The sequence below is a fragment of the Thunnus albacares genome, chromosome 2 (assembly GCF_914725855.1).
Source record: "Thunnus albacares chromosome 2, fThuAlb1.1, whole genome shotgun sequence".
NCBI classification, from domain to species: domain Eukaryota; kingdom Metazoa; phylum Chordata; class Actinopteri; order Scombriformes; family Scombridae; genus Thunnus; species Thunnus albacares.
The window spans coordinates 7032204-7051980 of NC_058107.1; the positions used below are offsets into that span (position 1 = coordinate 7032204).

At 37.9% G+C, this 19777-nt stretch overlaps 1 protein-coding gene across 1 annotated transcript; it reads right to left on the bottom strand.

Moving 5' to 3' along the window:
• Positions 1-695: 695 nt before the first annotated feature.
• On the bottom strand, positions 696-18071 carry LOC122990639 (E3 ubiquitin-protein ligase DTX3L-like). The gene is made up of 4 exons (XM_044364062.1): positions 17967-18071; positions 11840-12856; positions 1340-1557; positions 696-1111 (listed from the first exon to the last, which is right to left on the bottom strand). Exons 1-4 carry the CDS (start codon positions 17970-17972, stop codon positions 1042-1044), a joined length of 1311 nt encoding a protein of 436 aa, XP_044219997.1. The 5' UTR covers positions 17973-18071; the 3' UTR covers positions 696-1041.
• Between the last annotated feature and the right edge of the window lie 1706 nt (positions 18072-19777).

The window sequence follows — 19777 nt, forward strand, 5'->3', positions numbered from 1 at the left end:
AGTTGGTTTTGTACTCATTTATTCAAATTTAAAAGTATGGTTTGAAAGTTTACAGCATTATATGAATAACAGTAATCTAATTTACTGCAAAATGTCTGTTTTGCAGCTACTGCAACAGTATATACAGTATCATATTACTGTTTCATTTCACATTTATGATTTCCTTACTGTGATTTTCAGTACAGTACCATTAAATTATTGTGTTCCATTTTACAGTGACATTGCTACTGTAAATAAAAGCACAGTAAACTTACTGTAAATTATTTTACAGTAACTTACAGTAATTCAGTTTACAGTAAGTTACTTGTCAATTGTGGCCAGTATATTACTGTTAAAATCACAAGTTTTTTACAGTGTACGGTTTCTATGTATGTGTGTATTTGTTAACCTACATTAACTGAAACCAACACCAAGCTCAGTGCATGGTTGGCAACAAGAAGAAATTAAATCCCTCACACCAAACAACAAATCATTTTACTAGTGTATGTGCCATGACAGAAAAAAATACTTTAAAATTGAAAACACAAGCTATATGTGAAATTCTAAATACTATGTAAAAAGATAGCCCAATTACCTCTTTGCCTCTTCACGAAACTAGACTACTTATATGTCAGAAAGTTCAGAAAAGCTTTAACAGACCAGTAAAAATTGACTATATAAAATCTTTTTTAAAATTATTTATTTATATTCAGTTAGTTAGTTTAGCTAGTTGCAGAGATTTTTTATTGTCACATTATCTGAACATAAATAACAAAATGAATCAGCAAACAATAATCCAAGAAGAATACCCATTAACAAAAATAGAATGGTTAAAGAAAACAGAAAAATACATCTTTGTATGGTTGACTAATTATAGTACATAAAATTACATTAAAATTCCATTATCCCTCCTGGTTTGTAGTCCACTATGGCATAATGCCTTACATTTAAACGTGTGTGCATTTGAAAATGTGATGGTGTTTGTCCCTAACTTTTTGAGATGGTCATGTTATTTAGTCTCTTTAAAACGTCATCTTAGCAAATGTCAAACCTTAATGTGACTCATTCAATTCCCTTGACTTTCAGCTCATCTTGAACTCGTTTGAGATAATCAGGATCTGGGTATCCATAGCTGCAAACACAATGACAGAAATTCAGTGACTTCAAACGGACACTTGCATAGCTATGATGAAAATCCATACAGTTATACTTGTAGTGTGCCTCCTGTGAAACTATATCTGAGTATGAGACTTCTGTATTTATGATTACATTTACGACACAGTATAAATTTCTCTTGTCATACATACATAGATGTAAAAAAAAGGAATCATGTTATGATACCAAATAAAAGAGTTCTTACTGAGTTGGTCCTCCATGTGTCGAAGTTTTGTGGTGAATATCATTCCATGTGACAGCATTGTTCCTGCCACTGGTGGTGGAGCGACCAACAGTGAAGATGAGTCTCTGATCAAAGGCTTGCCTCAGTAGTTTTAGGATCCTCCTGCCCTCTGAGGAGTCTGGCAGGTAGGCTGTACGAGATGCACCTTCATATGGCTGACCAGGGTTAGGATGGTCCACCTGCAGACAGATAGTAGAGGTTCGCCTGCTTAATGATGTTCTGTCAAGCTGGAAATTAGCTCTTCTTTTGTTCTGTTTGTTTGTGTTATTCAATTTTGAATGAAGGCACATGCACACAGAAATAAGCAATCTCAAACTTAAGGAGGCAAGGATTATGCCTGAGAAATATTCTCCTCTCAGTGATTGACAGATTTAAAGAGGAACTTTCATTTACGTAGCAGCAGAACAGATTGACAAGGAATAGTTTTCTCTGGAATCCTGGATATAAATGTTGAAAGTGCCCTCCGTTAAAATACTGCCAAATTATGTAAATATAAGAACCATTTGTATCCAAAGAACAAACACTACAATCTGGTGATGATATGACCCTAAGTAAATGGAGTCTATGCGGAGAGAGATACACTGAATTTGAAGTGTATATATTGATGGTTGGGATTATGCGATGAAAGAGACATAGTTACTGATTTTAAATATCTTGGTATGACACTGGATCCAAATTTGAACTTTAAGAAACATGTTAAAAAAACAGTTCAAACCATAAAGTACAAGCAAATTTTAGACATATTAGAAACTGTCTTTCTTTGGATGCAGCCAAGATATTTATGCATGCTATGATCCTCTTGAGTCCTTACACAAACAAACTCTAAAAACTCTGGACAAAAAGCCAATGCATTTCCATCAGTGTAGGGTACTGGAGAAAAACAATTTACTGAGCTTTGAAAATTTTAGATTATTCTCAAATTTGTGCCTAGGATATAAAATTTGAAATGGTTTGGCCCCTCCTCCACTATGTGACTTTGTGTACACTCGCTCAGTAAGTTCTATTAGATCCTCCAGAATATCCTCTATACAAGATTGTAATATACCATTTCATCACAGTGCATTTGGGCAGTCAGCTTTCTCTGTGAAAGCCACAACTCAGTGAAATGCCCTACTTGAACTGTAGTTCTATCAATACATTCAAGGCCAAACTAAGAAATGTACTAAAGACCAATCAGCTGTGTGACCACTAAGTTATTATTAGTTTTCTTATTAGTTTCTAATTGACATTGTGGGTGTATGTAATGTGCTGTTGTGTGTAGCTTTGTGTTTTGTATGGTGTGTTCTTTGTGTGTTTTTTTTTGTTAGTTTGTTTGTTTTCTTGGGATTTTTTTTTTTTTTTTTTTTTTTTGCTTTGTACTGTTTGTTGTTGTGCTGTATGTTTTGATTGTGGGGGACTTCGGATGCAAATTAGCTTCGAGCTAACTCCGGCACAGTGCATCTTTAATGTTTAAAACTGCACAGTGTCCCAATCAATAGATCAAATCAAATATATTCTTTCAAGTGATTTGCCAGTGAAGACCTGAGTTAGAAGACTGAATATTTAGGCAACAGTAGCTGAAAACAGATGAGATCATTTTAAAGTGAATAACTTAAAGGGACAGTTCACCCCAATACATGATGACCTGTAGTTTAAAGTAAACTACAGAAAAATCGACCCATGAGAATCTTCCATTTGCACTGGTTCACATTGCCATGCTGAGTGTATTGATCCTGATGTGGATGTGTTATGAATATTCTACCTGCACTGTTCAGATTTGACAAAGGACCTGGCAACTCACGGACAAATCTTCCCCATGTTATCTTTGAAGCCACTGGACAGGACACACAAACTGCATTCCATAGCCTCCTGAGACCCAGGAAAAAAAATGTTTTTTTAAATTTTTTTTACATAAATTAAGTGTTTGGGTGGTAAAAAACACCTTGCAAAGAAAAAAATGTTAAAACTTAATTTTTTTTCAAATTTTGTTTCATTGTTCTCAAACATGAAACATTTAAAGGTCCAGTGTGTAATATGTGTGTATTTAGCGGCCTCTAACGGTGAGGTTCTAGATTGAAGCACTCTGCCGCTCACCCCTCCCCTCCCTAAGACTTTGGAGAGATTCCAGAAGCTACGGTGGCCTTCAAGGACAAGAGGCTATTTGCTGAAGATGTCATCCACGACAACTTTGAGCATTTCTAACAAATCAAGCGATGAGATGAAGATGTATTTAATTATTTAGTCTATAATACTATAGGTTATAGCTCACAAGTGACAACACGTACACTGTAAACAAAACTTACATTATTTTATTCTAATGTTAGGCATTATTGATAGTGAGATAGCGTTGGCAGGATAAAGTTACATATTTTATTATCTGTTTGCAGAGTCAAGTTCTGGAGGTTAGAGGAGGAGGAAGAGAGCGAGAAAGAGGGCGAGTTAGCGGTTCTGTTGGGCCAGGCGAGGGAGGAGAGCGAACACCGACACCGTGGAAGCAGGGGAAGAGGCTGGAAACCGTCTGAAAGGACTGAAGCGGCTGAGGTTTGTGACGTAATTTATACAATTATTTTATCATATTCCTACCCGTTCTGCATGATATTAAAAATGCCAATACAACACAAAGTGGTATTTACATAGCAGCTCTGTGCTTTACATTACTGCATTCTGTATAGTTTGATGTGTTATCAGTGTAATGTGAGTCAGTAGCCCCTTTTACACAGCCCGTTCAAGGCGGGAATACTGCGCCTGTAATCCGCCTTGCTGTTCTGTTTAGCCCGCATTCAGACCAAATCAGGTGGCATAGCGCACAGCTGCAGGGTTGAAGAGGTGTGAGGGTGTGTTTGTGCTTTAGAAGCTAACCACTGTGAAACAATCAGAAAATAATGTTTATCGATCTGATTCACCGGCTTCCTCACTAACGTAACTAACATTACTCCCTCTCTTCATTCACCCTCTAGCTCACTCGACCACAGCTGCTCTCTCTCTCTTTCTCTCGTCTTTTTAAAATGAGTCAGGAAGCCGACAGAAAAGTCTAACTTTACTTTTAACTTTATCAAACGAAGAGAAATGTCCTCCCCTTGGATACCCTTTTACGGCTATAATGCGGGTTCTCTGTATAAAAGAGGCTACTGAAAACATCAGCAACACTACTGAATGATTATATAAATACTATATAGGAACAGTATCGAGCAGCAGTATTTTGACTTTTTAAAAAAAAATCATGTTATTGTTGTAGACATGTTTGGGAACACTGGACAGCCTACAATCCATATTCTGCACTACCATTACCATATTTCCAACATATCATGAAACTTCTTGAAGTGATGACCTTGGAGGAGCACAGGCAGCTCACCAGTAAACTGCTTCAGAGGCAGCCAGGGTTCATTTTTGATGCCTTGATGATGCATCAGTGCATGCATGGCGTCCCACTGTTTGCTGGAGTGCCAGGGGTACCATGGTGTACTTGAAGTAAACCATACAGACATGCCTACGGAACAGGAGAGGAAATGCTGTGGCCAGTACCCTGCAGATTGTGTAATAATAATACCGCACTTCTCCCAGTACTGTCTTGAAAATGCTTTTTATGCATTCACTGGTGGTACTGGGAGGACATTATGGTATTTGGCCAAACCAGGAAGCCTGAGGATGACAACCAGGAGTACCGTTATGCTGCCTATAGACATTTCATCTATTGACAACATGGCTCTTTAGGCCAGGGAAACCAACTTGTCATCCCCAGTTGCTGTGTTTGAAGGATCAGGGACAAGTTCCCTGGTCCTCCAAAGACATCACATTGGTTTCACACCTGGCCTCTGAGTTTCCCTCCAGGTCCTCTGGAACGTCCACACAGTATCTCAGGTACTCACACACCTGCCTGTTCATCATCAAGGCATCAAATCATCTCATATTTATTTGTTACATTTCTGATATTTTATTTGTTTTATACTTGTTCTATACATTTTCTATATTTATATATTTTCTGGATAATTATTAAACTTTTTGTTTATATATTCACATTTGTTCAACTTAAATGTGCAAGTGTACCAAATAAGATATTCAACAGATGTGCTGTGATAATTGCAATGATAAACATATTAATATATACTTATACAATGACAGTACTTCCCTGCAGTCAGTATATTGTCATTACCACTTCCATCATTAATTTATATTGTCATTATTTATATTTATAAAGCAACATAAAACAGTAGTGAAGTTGGAATACCACTGATCCTCAGAACAGGGCACTGTAGTACATGTTATGGATTAATTTTCATTGCCACTTCAGGTTATGTTAACTGTAATTCACTAGTTTGAACCACAAAATAAAAATATAAAAAACAACACTAAAAATAATGACATTTGTAATAAAAATATATTTTATTTAACAGAAACATTTTTGGACATCCTTTTCAATCTGGACAATATAAAGATAACATAAACATGCAGCTTTTACTGTTCAAACAAACATTTTGACAGCTTATTCTGTGTTCCTCAGAGTTGATTCTGATAAAGACAGAATAGCAGTGTGATTAAACTTATCTGATCACCTTCCAGCAGTCAAATTGCTGCACATATAATAGCTGACAAGGGTCAGACCAATACCACACCAAAGGTATTGAATTTACTGCTCTGGATGAAAATGCTCTCATGGCAGGAACAACACCCATGATTCACTGGCATTGCTGTTCCTCGTCTGCTCAAGGAGCTGTGTGTATAGCAGCAGCTGCATGGAAAACTGCTTCTGTGGAAGACAGTACCATTACACATAGAGATAATTTACTATTTCATACATTTTATACAGTTGTACATGTGAAAATAGTGCTATTTAACCGAGAGTAGGACTTACAGGGTAAGTTAATATGCTACATGGACAAACAAATGTGTATCACTTACCTGAACCTCTCCTGACTTGTGTCTGCAATACTTCTGATATGGCGGGTGTGAATGTCACAGACATGGTGAATAATGCCAACCCATAGTGCCTGAGAAAAATAAAACAGCACAAATGAATGAACTTACTATTATAAATCATCTATCTATCTATCTATCTATCTATCTATCTATCTATCTATCTATCTATCTATCTAATGTGCTCACCAGAAACTGTTCAACCTTATTCCATGCAGATTTTCATCCCAACAACAGACTAGATAAAATTATTTAATTGATTAACACACTTTCAGCCAGAGACAAGTAGCTATTCAGTGAAATCAACTTTTGTTGTCTTTGGTTGTAATGAAAACCAACGTACTCCCAGCCATCAATGGCACATGGTGAAATACCCCTGACCTATTACACAGTCACTTTAGGATCGAGATAAAGGCAATACCATGCATCAATGCCACAGGGCCTCTCTCATAGAGGGAGAAACAACAGCAACATCAAGAAAATAAGCGCTACATGACACAGTCACAAACCCTTGTAATACATTATGTTATGTCCTAAGATGCTGGGAGCCTTGGCTGGCCTGGATAAACAAACCAAAATAAATAACAGAAAAATTCCACTTCTGACTGATAAATGTAAAATTAAAACTCTGGTAGCAATTACATGTTTTTCAACATTGAAACGGGGAAATTACTTGTGTTGGACTATAAGCTAACTTTAACTAAGCTAACTATAAGCCCCCCAATGTGTACATGTACTCCTAAATGACAAATTAGGAGCAAACAATGAAATCATGGAGCACTGTGAAAAATATAAATATAAATTCACAGGATGAATTAACTTGGTGATGAGCAGACTTCTCCTCCATTATTACATTATAACTCATTACTCTGACTTACTGTCTTTAGCACATCACCAGCGCTAAATATCTTAGTTATCAGTCAATGTGTTGTCTTACTGCCACAGAAAATGAATAAATCGTTGGGTTATTAGCACAACGTTGCCTCCCTGTCGTCTCTTATCAGACCACCAGCTCCGTGAGAGGCACAAACTGAGGCTAAAGTGTGCTAATATTTAATGTTACGTGGCGGCGTTTCTTTTCAGGGAAACTAATGTACTGCTAATAAACACTGTACATCATCTAGGTTTTGGACCATTACCAGCGGGGTAAAGTAAATATACATTACACTCTTACCTGTCCAGCAGTAAACAGGAAACTTCGGTGTTAGTCTGCAAACATTTCTCTCATCAGGAATTTCCATCTGGATTTATCCTTGTTTTATGCCTTTGCTTGTCCGAATTTCGTTTAGCTTCTTCGTGTTTTCGTTTCTTTGATGACGACAATTCACGCTCCTGTGATTTTCTAAATAAGTATGATCCTCCATTTATCAGATTTTGGTTTCAAAAACTTCTCACAATACAAAATGTTTGGTCCGTTCTTCCTCTTCGTTTTAAAACCGGTGCATTTCCGGTAGTCACCCACTGAATCACGTAAAGCCCTCACTGGAGCCAGTGTTAGGTTTGTCCGTTCTGCGCTACTGTAGAAACATGGGGATGCAACATGGCGGCCACCGTGGAGGGGGACCCGCTCCCATGTAAATATAAAGGGCTTATTTCTAAGGTAACAAAAACACAATTTTTATTTTCAGCTGATTAGACACTAATTAAGATATACTTATAAATAATCTATTCAATTTTTACCAAGTCTGTTCTTTTAGATGTTACTAAATACTGCACACTGGACCTTTAAAGTAAAGTATTTACATGGAAAGATCCACTGGAATCCTAAAATACAACATCACATACAAAACAAATAGCAAATGTAGATTTTCCATTCTTTTGTATTAACTTCACCATTTCACCTGAACCACATCCAGATCATTAACCACTTTCAGCGTAGATCTGATCTTGTAAAAATGATCTTGTGTCATGGAATCAGTTATAATTGGGACTCTAGTTTTGGCAGCCCAATACATTTTAATTCTTGGGTATCCAAGGCATGCCATGTACACTGAGATTCTGAAAAGGGTCTTGATCTCTTCTGGTATTGTGTTCAAGCTGCAGCCTGAATCCTGTACCATGCGCTGGTTGGTGAAGACAGACAGATGCTGACTTAATTGTTCATCAATGTACTGCTGGAAGCACTGCAGTGGGCTCCAGTCTGTGCAGCTTAGGGCAGCATTATCTAGTGTAATTCTGCATTCTTATAACAGAGGCTTGAACCTTAGGAGAAAGACAAAGCACACACAATAATTTAACACAATTAACATGTTATCAAAATGTTAAAGGGTAAGTTCACTTGAGAACACTTTTGCACTTAGTTTCATATGTCCATCCTTCTAATGAATTTAACATTTTTTCCACATTAATTGTTCATTTAGGTTAAAAAAACAGTTTGGATCTCTTTCCTGGAACACATCTCTGTAGGTTATCCCTCCATTTTTGCTCTGATTAAAAACCTCAGAGCCCCACGTGTTAGTTTTGGCCCACAGAGGACAATGGCACACATCATCTGTCTTTGTCCACCTCATCTGGGTCCTCCTCATCTTAGCTTTCAGCCTCACCTCTCTCACTGGACTCTCATCCTCTGATAGATCTATGTCTGAATCTCCCTCAATGATTCTCTTAAGAATCCTCTCTGTGTCTGTCATAGAGCTGTCCACTAAAAAAATGTGAAACAAACATAAGTACAAAGTCCTGATGTCCAGCACAGAGTACATTTATAAATTAGCTGTTTTACAAATGAAAATAAATAAGCTCTGCTCTGAAAAAATATTCCTGAGATGTTTATTTACTCAAAACAATCAAAATATAAAATTAAAAAATGTGTAATTATGAATACCAGGCTTACCTTTCTTTTTTCCATAAAATGTGCTAGTTGTGATGACAGCCATTTTGGAAAGACAGGCACAGGCAAGTTGGCAAGGTCACACCCCCCCCCACATGATATGTCACTTTAAAGCCTCAGTTGTCCTCTTTAAGGAACAACAGGACTTAATAGAGTGACATGTATAGTATGAGAGATATGAGCAAAAAGTTAATGTCCACTAGAATGGACATAAATGAATTGCTCGGTCTCAGGAGGATAGAATATTATGTAGATGTTATAAGAGAGAAAATAAAGCTACAAGCTACAACAGAGCAGATGGGAAAGAAGACATCCATGCCCTGCTGTGTTCCTTCTATCTTGTGCACATACAGAGGGAGTAGGGTTTATGCTATCCAAGAAGACCCATCAAATCAAGGATCATTACAGCAAAATTTAATCTCAAAATGAGATCAGCCACATTTGCATCAACCTGAAATTTAGGCACACACTGCTGGATGTCAGAGTAAAAAGGTGAGCTGTCACTGGGTCTGAACATCACCTACTCATATTGAGGACACAGCTGAAACTGAAATGCATGAACCCCAGGGAAGAAAGAGTCAAATTCAGTGTACAGTAATTTCGAGATATAGGCACTTCAGAACAATACCAAGTTACATTACACAACTGGTTTCAAGCACTACAAGAACGAGGAGAAGACGTGAAGAAATAGTAGGGAGAGAAAAGACAACCAAACCCTGGCTATCCACATAAACATACAAAAAAGTGAGTGAGAGAAGGTAAAAAGAAGGTACTAAATAGAAGTAAAGCTAGAACAAAAAAGGCATCAGCACAGAATGAATATGAGGCAGCAAACAAAGCTGTGAAGAAAAGTGTCAGAAGGGACAAAAAGTAGTACAACAAGGATTTGGCACAGCAGGCAAAAGATGCAGCAGGAAAAAACAATCTGAAGGAACTATATATAACCACAAACAAGCACAAGTACACATTAAGGACAAAAAAGGCACACTCCTCACAATCAGGAAAGATCAACTTCAGAGATGGACTGAACACTTAAGAATAGCAGCTCAACAGACAGCCCCTTCGAATAACAGCAGAGATTCCACCAGCCCCAAACCTGCTGGAGATAAACTGCAACCCCCACCCCTGCCCCAAGATGGAACTTAGGAAGGCTATTATGGCCTTGAGAGGAGGTAAGGCAGAAGGGCCGGATGAGATACCAGCAGAAGCCCTCAAGGCAGAATTGTCATAGTGCTTACTGTTGCCATGACTGTTGCCATGAGGACGAAGGTTGCATAACTTTAAGGAATACCCTGTTTCAAGTGATCATTTTAACCAAAAGCATGATCTTTCCCTAACCCTAACTAAGTGGTTTAAACACAATTATTTTTTATGCTTACTACCTATAGAGGTGTCATATTAGAAAATGCTCCTATGGGTCGCTCTGGAGTGCAGCTACAATCAACCTATTTATCTAGGCATTTAAAGGGGCAATTCCTTTTCCCATTTGCATTTTCATTTCCTTGCTGCTTTTCCTTTTCCTATTCCTTTTAGCCTCTCCATTCAGCCTTTCCGTGACACTTTGGTCCCTGCGCTGCTAAAACAAAGCATATTAGTCACCCCTGGAGGCCCCCCCTACCGTGAGCAGCTCCTGGTCTTCATAATAAAAGCTTTGTTGAGACTCGTCAGTACAGGTTGTCATTTTATGCCATGGTTTGATTGTTTGTAGTGATACTCAGGTTTTATTCTAACAAATGTGAGCTAGCTATGTTGTATGTATGTAAATAAAATATATCTAATTGAAGATTAAATAATTTTAAATCAAGATACACTTAATTTTTCTGGTATCAACTGCATCTCACAGTCTTCATCAGTGGGTGGAGTTGACTCAGTTGTTATCACATGGCCTAAGTGTTCTTCACACTTCCTCTTTAAAGTGATAATAGGTGCTTGTATATGGGGGGAGATGGTAACCCCAGTTTCTGTACAAAGATGCTCTGTGACGTTGGATGTGAATGTCCTCCTTGATCTACTCAGTGCAAAACATGCACCGTAGTGACCAAGTTACTGTATATCTGCAGGAGATCAATAACCAGACTTCTCCTTTACCTCCAACCTTATTTTGGACATATGATTTGCTTATTGTAACTGTACTGATAAGTCTATTTTTTTCAGGCAGGCAGACACACAGAGCAAAAATGTATGAACTGAACAAAAATAGTCAAATTTTTAATGGTGGTAACAAACTTTTTTAGGCCTATGGACGCTCCTTTGTGTTAATTTTAGTCAGACTTTGGACAGAATGATTTTAAATACAAGGATGCATAGCTCCGTGTTGCAATCTCTCTTTTCCTCCCACACTCTGCTGTTACTTTTCCTTTCTGCAGTCTTTTGTTATGCACAAACATACATGTAAAAAATCTGTCTTTAAGGTTAACAAGAAGAGATCTAAAGATGTTGAATGGTTTGTGGTAAGTTCGGACTCCTTGTCACTTGAAGGCTCTGACAGTCCAGGCATGTAAGAGCATCCCACAGTGATGCTTCTGGTGCTCTCTGTTGATCCCTCTGTCATCATATGACCAGAGTTCAATTCTCTGGTCAAGACAACTGAGACAACTTCATTCACTGATGAAGACTGTGAGATGCAGTTGAAAGCCTGGAAGAGCTAGTTAGTGGACCTTTAGTTATTTTGTCAAACTGCTGTTTCTAAGGTCAAGGATGACATTTGGTGCTCAAAGTGTTCAGTGTTGTATCTGTAGTCTTACCTTTTGGATGCCACTTGGAATAGTATAATGGATGATTATTGTTCCATATCTCTCATATCCAGGCAAAGATGAAGAGTTTTGGGTGACATCCATTCTGCCCCCATCTGGTTGTGTCCCTGTCAAAAGGCCGTATAACTCTCCACATGTAGGGCAGACCGGCTTGTAGTCAAAAGCTGTTTTCAGACAGTGTCTGCAGAATGAGTGTTTGCATCGCAGAGTCTCCTTGTCTGTTGTTACTATTGGTTCCATACAGATTGGACATGATTCATCTTCAGAATCTTTGCTGTGTGTGGGTGAAGGACCTGAGTTACTTCTCTTTGGAGAGACAGCTGGACCTCTGTGCACTTGACTCTTGCTTGAGCTCGGTGTATTTTGTAAAAGAAACTCTTTTAATCTGGCAGTGTGCACAAAAGGCCCGGTCACTGTTACTTCATATTTCTTGTGGCTGGGTTTAAAAAGGAGGTGTGGAAATCTCCTCTGCAGCTCTTTGTGGTCATGTGAACCCACAGGGACAGATGTGACCTGCAGGTCGGAGGCAGTTCTCTGGTAGAATGTGATGAATCGTTGTCTGACACAGTCAGCAGGAACATGGTATGTGGAGACATGGTGTTGTCTGACAGTTACTTGTACTGTGCTGGTAGGGTTATTGTGCACTGTTCTGATAAGGCTGCTCTGATGAGGCTGTGTTTCAATGACAAAATTGTTCCCCAGAATTTTGCCAAGTGCTTTTGCACATTTTTGCTTTATGTAGGCCATAACAACCCCAGATACATCCACTGATTTGACATGAGTTGAAGCCTGTTCACCCTGCTGACAGGTGAGTCCATGTGTGGCAGGAATGGAACAATGCCTCACCGCTGACAGTGTGATTGAAAGGTTTTCTAGTTCCTCATATGTTCCCCTCACTTTGTAGCAGGAACCGTTTTTCTCAGGACTGTAAGCTTGAAGAATCTTTCTTAATTTTCCATGGTCTTTGTAATCAGCTTCATCAATGATGATAATGATGTCTTTGATAAACTGTAACAGGAAATGAAAACTGTTAGCTCTTAGCTACACACATACAGTACCTCTATCTAAATGTTACATAGCTCTTACTTGCATTTACAAATTTCCATAAAAATGTTTCACCACATCGTCCCATCAGGGCCCCAAACCCAGGTAACTGTCATAAAAGTAGCTTAGTACTTCTAGGGAAGAGTTTTTTGTCCATCTGATAATGTATGCATTGGTCGAATAAGGCGAAAAGTTCTACATCAACAGCCTTCCAGGATTAATACATTATTTCCTGCGGCGGGAGGGACAGACTAACAAATTACCTGTGAAAATGTGTATTCAAAACACCCCCGTTGTTTACAGAAATTTGAACTCACCCAACCTAATGGAGACTGCTAGGTCCAACTATATTCAATGTTTACTGAGTTTTTACTGAACGTACTGAACGTTTACTGAATCAGTGTTTCTCCTATAATTATAACAACAAGAACTCCCGCCAGGCCAAAACAATATTTTTAAGGTCAAAAATAACGCCAAATATCCATTCATTCAGAAATCAATACCATTTGGGTGTCTCTGTGCAGTGCTGTTCCGGTACGTGAGTCTACCTCTGTGTTGTTGCCTGGGAAACTATTGGTAGCGTAACCTCGTTAAGGAACACAGCGTTGTGCTGTGTTCCTGAACGAGGTTATGCGTTTGTGTAGTGAGTGGGAAAGAGCAAGCAGTAGGGAAGACAATGGATGCCAGCGGAGCGGAGGAAAAGTTTAGCAGTAAGTTGTCAGTCTGGCAGTAAATGTACAGAACAGACTCCAGTGTAACAGTTCATAAATGCTAAAAAAGTCAAGTCTGTTCTCTCCCCAAGTGCTGGAAAAGTGAAGGGGGTTAGTTCCAAAGTTAGCAACAATGGAATAGCCTAACTTGAAGGTCATCTAAATATGGTATGTACCAAGTTTGGTTAAGATTGGATTGTGCCAACAGAAGCAAAATATGTGTTCACCAAAAAATACAAAATGGCGTAAAACTTTTTAAGGTGCAAATGGGTGTACCCTATATCAGTCTATTTGGCATAATCCAAGGAAGGCACTGTTCAAATATTTTTTTGATAGGCCTCATGGTTCATGAGTTATTAGCCAAAACGTAAAACACATAATAACTGACCACATGGTGGCACTGTTGATTCCATGTTTTAATATGTTGAGCACTTCCTCATGAAATGAGGAAATGATTAAAAAAACAACCACATAAGTTTTGTGTGGGGTCATCCAAATATGTTATGTATGGTGAAGATTAGATGAAATATGTGCCAACAGAAGCAATAAATGTGTTTACAAAAAAATCCAAAGTGGCAGAATTTTTTTTTTTTTTTTTTTTTTTTTTTTTTTTTTTAGGTGTTTACGAAAAAAATCCAAAATGGCGGAATTTTTTTTTAGGTGGAAATGGGCATGGCCTCTATCAGTCTAATTGGCATCATCCAAGGAACACACTGTGCAAATATTGTAATATGCCAACAGAAGCAAAAAATGATGAAAATGTGCCAACAGAAGCAATACAAGTGTTTACGAGATAAACCAAAATGGCAGAAATTTTTTTTAGGTGTTTATGAAAAAATCCAAACTGGTGGAAATGGGCATGGCCTCTATCAGTCTAATTGGCATCATCCAAGGAACACACTGTGCAAATATTGTAAAGATTAAAGATGCTTTATTAACTCTTCAATACTGAATTGGATTACAACCAAATTTGGGAATGTTGTACATTGTATGTAATATTACACACTTGTACTACACTGCACAAGTGTGTAACATTTGATACAATTCTGCCCACAAGGGGCGCTACTGTAATATTATAACATGATATTTCACAGTTCTGTTGTCTTTAATAAAAAGAAACTTGGTATGCAAGATCTGGTATGAGAATGTGCACTGCATGTTGAAGCATGGCACCAACAGAACCACCCTGTGGCCATTAGTTAAAAACCACCATACTACTTATCAACTGCCACATCTCTTAAATGTAGTTTTCCAGGATAACCAAGTTCAGCAGATTTGTACAGATGGGGATGCTGAACAAGTCTGCAACATTTGATACAATTTCACCTGTAGGTGGAGCTACAAGATTTTAAAAAATTCCTGCAGATTTCTGTATTTCCAGCATTGCTTTTCACTTTATTTCAGCTGTCAGCATTTACACACATTTTCTTTCACAGGAAGTGCATTCTCTATTGTCAGGTATGTCATGAAATGACCAACTAATTTGGGCAATCTTACCGTGATTCTTCAAGATGCATTATGGTAAGATGTTCTGGTAGAGGGCTGAAGCTTGCAATATTTAATTTACTGGAAGTGAAATGTGGCAAAAGACTCCAAATTCACCCTTAACCCTAACTTAACCCTAACCAGGCTTTTTTTTTTTTTTTTTTTTTTTTTTTTTTACAAACCCTGTTGTGTGATCAAACATTGTTTAAACTCACAATAGTGGAAGATCACAAATTTTCTAATGATATATACTACTATATAGCATGTTGGATTTTTGTCTCATTTAAGTCTCAGTGAAGTGTTGAAACAATTCAGTTTATATGTATATATCACACATATAGTGAGTGATACCATCATATAGGGCTGGATGACATGGCAAAAATGTTTTGCTTATCTTTTTCCATATCAGCTGATATTGATATATAACACAATATGAATCAAGTTAATATATTTGAATTTCAAAGTTATCTTAAACTTAAATTTCTGATAGGATTTCACCTAAGTGGATTCAGAATGTGAAAAATGACCAAGAAGTGTATGGGATGCAAACAGAAAACTCATTCTAATAAAGAAATTATACAAAAATCAAGTTAAATCCTCTAAATGTAAACTCTTTGTTGTGCAACAGCCTTCAAGTATTACATGACACTAAGGGCCCTATCTTCTGCCTGGCGCAAAGCGGCTCCAAATACAGCGCAAATGTCTTTGTTATTTTAAGACCGACGCAGTTGTCATTTTCCCGTCCAGCGCCCACGTTGTTAAAATAGCAATGGCCTGTGTGTTAGTCTAAAAGTAAGGTCAGGCACGTTGACGGCGCACTGCTATCTTGAGGCAGCAGAGACCGATTGCGCTATTGACCAACAAAAACCTGGTCTAAAGTCAATGGCGCAATGTTTCACTGTTATTTTAAGGGCACATTATCAGAACAGTAATATGCACCTACACAGGCGGGTGCAAAACATACACTCTGGTTGTTACACACACAGGACGCGCAGCAGCGCACAAACATGCAAAAGGTAACAATGAAATATTATTATTGTGTATATTAACATATTTAAAAGAAAATACATGTCATAATGCTTAGTCATAATATTTATCAGAATTGACTAATCGCAGTAATGACGGATTAAATTGTTTAATTATTTGACCAAATTGTGGGAATAGTTGTAGGTATTTAAACAACATATCAGACACAGATTGACTTTCCTGCTGCATCAATACATGATGACATGAGGAACACATGAGGTGGAAACAATGATTAAACTAAAGAAGGAAATAAATCTTGGAGAGTTGATCAAGACCTGATAACTGTGTTGATGAGTCTTTACATGATTAAAATTAAATTTAATTTTTGAACAATATTTATCAAATATTCTTTAACATTTTTGAGAGTATACATCTATCAGGTTTCCATACTTTCAGCCATTAAAACCCTGCTGATTTGACCTGTTACTCCATGACTGAACAAAACGATTTTAAAGAAACCAAAGCTGAAGTTAAAAAAAAAAAACCTTTTCAAAAACCAAACGAAGATAAATTTGCACACGAGCACATCCGTTACCTCTGCAGAGAAGCGCTCCTTCTTACTACTTCGCAAATGCGCCGTCATAATAGCAATCTGCCAAGGTACAAGCGCACCTGGCTCTTAAAGGGAATGGGAGATGACACTGTGATTGGTTTATTACATGTTACGCCGAAAACACCCATGATTAATTAGGAGACTATGGACAACCCCTTTGAACCATGCGCCTGGCGCAGCGACCATTTTTCCGCCGTTAAAACAGCAAAAGTGGATTTATACACACCCTAAATGCAATTGCGCCATGCGCTTCAAACCATGCGCTTTAGATCGTTAAAATAGGGCCCTAAAAAGTACTCTTACACAAACTTGGTTTCCAAAAGTGCTCAGTCAGAACACACTCTTTGCTTTTCTTTTAGCTTTCGGGTCCATTACTTTCTTTTTGCTTTGTCGTATAATGTAACACTGGAAAACACCAACAGGACAGTTTGTTGCTGGGGCTTTTCTCTGAGCAGCTCCTTACTCATTCTCGGGGACATGCTTGCTGGTGGTTGTGACTGTAACAGCGTGATACCCTCAGGATAATGATACCTTATGATGTCCCGTGTCATCTATTGGTTTCTTGCGACTTATTATTGTTATTGATACTGAGCAGGTATGACCAGAGCAAATAGGCAGAAATAACAACAAGACTGAAAATCAGTTTACCATGAATAAAGGCAATAAGAAGAAAATGCTACAGTTAAAATTATCAAAATTAGGATTATAAATCAGTTAAAGACCATTTCATTCTATGATTCATTCTCAATTCATCCTCCCCGTATTGGTTACATTTTTCAGTTCATGAAATAGTTTGAAAATGACTGAACAACGCCATCTAAAGGCGTTATACCACATTTATTGTGGACCGGAACATTCCAATAAGAGACTGTGATTAAGAAGCCAAGTTCAGCGTCGTGTATCAGTGTACCACGTAATGGAAAGCAATAATAGCCTAGGCAAAGCGCATTTGCGGTTTCTGCAACACCGACTACTGAGCTATGAACAAGCCAGCATCTCTATGCATTTACATTGTATGAATGTGAACGCGGTTGAAGGAAAAGCCAAAACCAAATAGCGCACTTCTTCAGTCGAAAATCAAACACGTCATAGGTAGTAGTTTGCTTTTGTGACTAAATCAGAGAGACACGAAATCGCAGCTGTTTGCTACGTTCTTTCAGAAAAACAACAACAAAGGAAATGACCTATCAGATGGGTAAAACATTTCCTACATCGACCATAAAATCCATTCCTGCTTCCATACCTCACCTTCTTTTAGCCTGGTAAAAACTGTTTTAAATATATAGCCTATGAAACCTACCTCCATGCTGCAGACGTCCGCTAAAACATCACAACTATTTCTCTGATCGCCGTGAAGACCTGTCTGCTTTTCAGTTTCACTTTCAACGATCACCACGTGTCTTTCAGCGAGCCCTTTCGGTAACCAAGGAAATAACAATCAACATAAAAACCACAAAAAAAGATATCAGTCGCAGGCCATCACAAAACCTGTGATATCTACATAGTGGCGAAAAGTAACTAAGTACATAAACTCATTTATTTGACAGTTGTGGTTACATTCATTTGGTTTTGAAAACACACATATGGGTCATAAATTAGGAGAAATCCCTTTCCTCTGTTAAATACTGTCCTGTCCTTATTCGGTAGTGGTGGAAAATAACTACATTTAATCAAGTATACTGTACTTAAGTACAATTTTAAGGTACTTGTACTTTACTTGATGCCACTTTATACTTCCACTACCCTTCAGAGGGAAATATTGTACTTTCTACTCCACTACATTTATTTGACAGCTTTAGTTACTTTTCAGATGAAGATTTGAGACAATGAATAATATAACAAGCTTTTAAAATACAACACATTGTTAAAGATGAAATCAGTGGCTTACACACTGATTCTTCAGTATTAATAATCTGATGATGTCATATATAATAATATATCAGTCAGAGGGACCAAACCACTACTTTTACTGCAATACTTAAACTACATCAAGCTCATAATATTTATGTACTTTTACTGTAGGAGGATTTTTCATGCAGGACTTTTACTTGTAATAGAGTATTTTACATTGCCTCACTTTTACTTAAGTAAGGGATTTGAGTACTTCTTCCACTGCTTTTATTCAGTCAAATGGACAAAGGGAACATGTGTCAAAGTCTATAAGCCAGTATCTAATCTTTCCTAATTGTGTTACATTAAGCATAACAACAGAATGCTATGCCAGGAATAACTAAGTGAAAGGTTACAGGCTGTATGATCTAATGAGACACCAAAATGCTTTTTCTGTAACTATATAACAAAGTTTCTACACTTGCAGTTTTTACACTGTTTTGTAGGCTATGTTGCTTTTCACTGCTGGTTCTGCAAATATATTTTTTCCTTCTTTTCTTTTATCTCTGGCTGTAGGCATTGAAACCATTGGGATTGCACAACAAAACCAAAACAACCAATCACAGTGGTGTTCAACCTTATAGCATACATCACATAATCTACTGGCACTTTTGAGTTGTTGTTTTTTCTTTTTTAGGGAAATCAAGTCATGTTTAAAAGGCCACGATTTGGTGTAATCTGCTCTTTTTTAAACGTGAATTTCAGATGGCCAATCACATAGCTGTAAAATGTTGGATGAAAAACAAAACGCAGATTAGTGGCCTCTAAAAAATAAATATAATTTTACTCGTGAACCCAGTCATGGCAGTCTATTCTAATATTCAGATGGTTATAACAGCATCACCCCGCCAAAGGACGCCACAGATATAAAGAAGAAAGTCATGGAACATCAAGTTGAAGTTTACGAGGAGCACCCGAAGGCAGCATCCCTGCTCACATTGTAGTGTCACTAATTGTCCAGCAGATGTCAGTTGAGCTCTACACACGGATTTTTGTTTGCTTCAGACTGTCAACAAATCCACAACAGTGACGCTGACTGTCCACCATGTTACCAGACTGACCCCGCAGCAGCTGCGTGTTCCATCAAACACGGCCTGTTTATTTACTGTGTTTTCTCTATTGTTAGACAGGAGCTTCTCATTCATTTGAGCTGTCTGGGTCTTAACGGTCTTGAAAGTCGTCTGTCCTGTTCCTGTCGCTCCGCCGGTGACTTCTCATCAG

Excerpts from the sequence above, each read along its gene's own strand:
- LOC122990639 (XM_044364062.1), bottom strand. Across the intron at positions 1,558-11,839 it reads TTCCAAGTGGCATCCAAAAG|GTGGACCATCCTAACCCTGG; the intron begins GTAAGACTACAG and ends ATCTGTCTGCAG. Across the intron at positions 1,112-1,339 it reads ACACATGGAGGACCAACTCA|CTATGGATACCCAGATCCTG; the intron begins GTAAGAACTCTT and ends TTGTGTTTGCAG.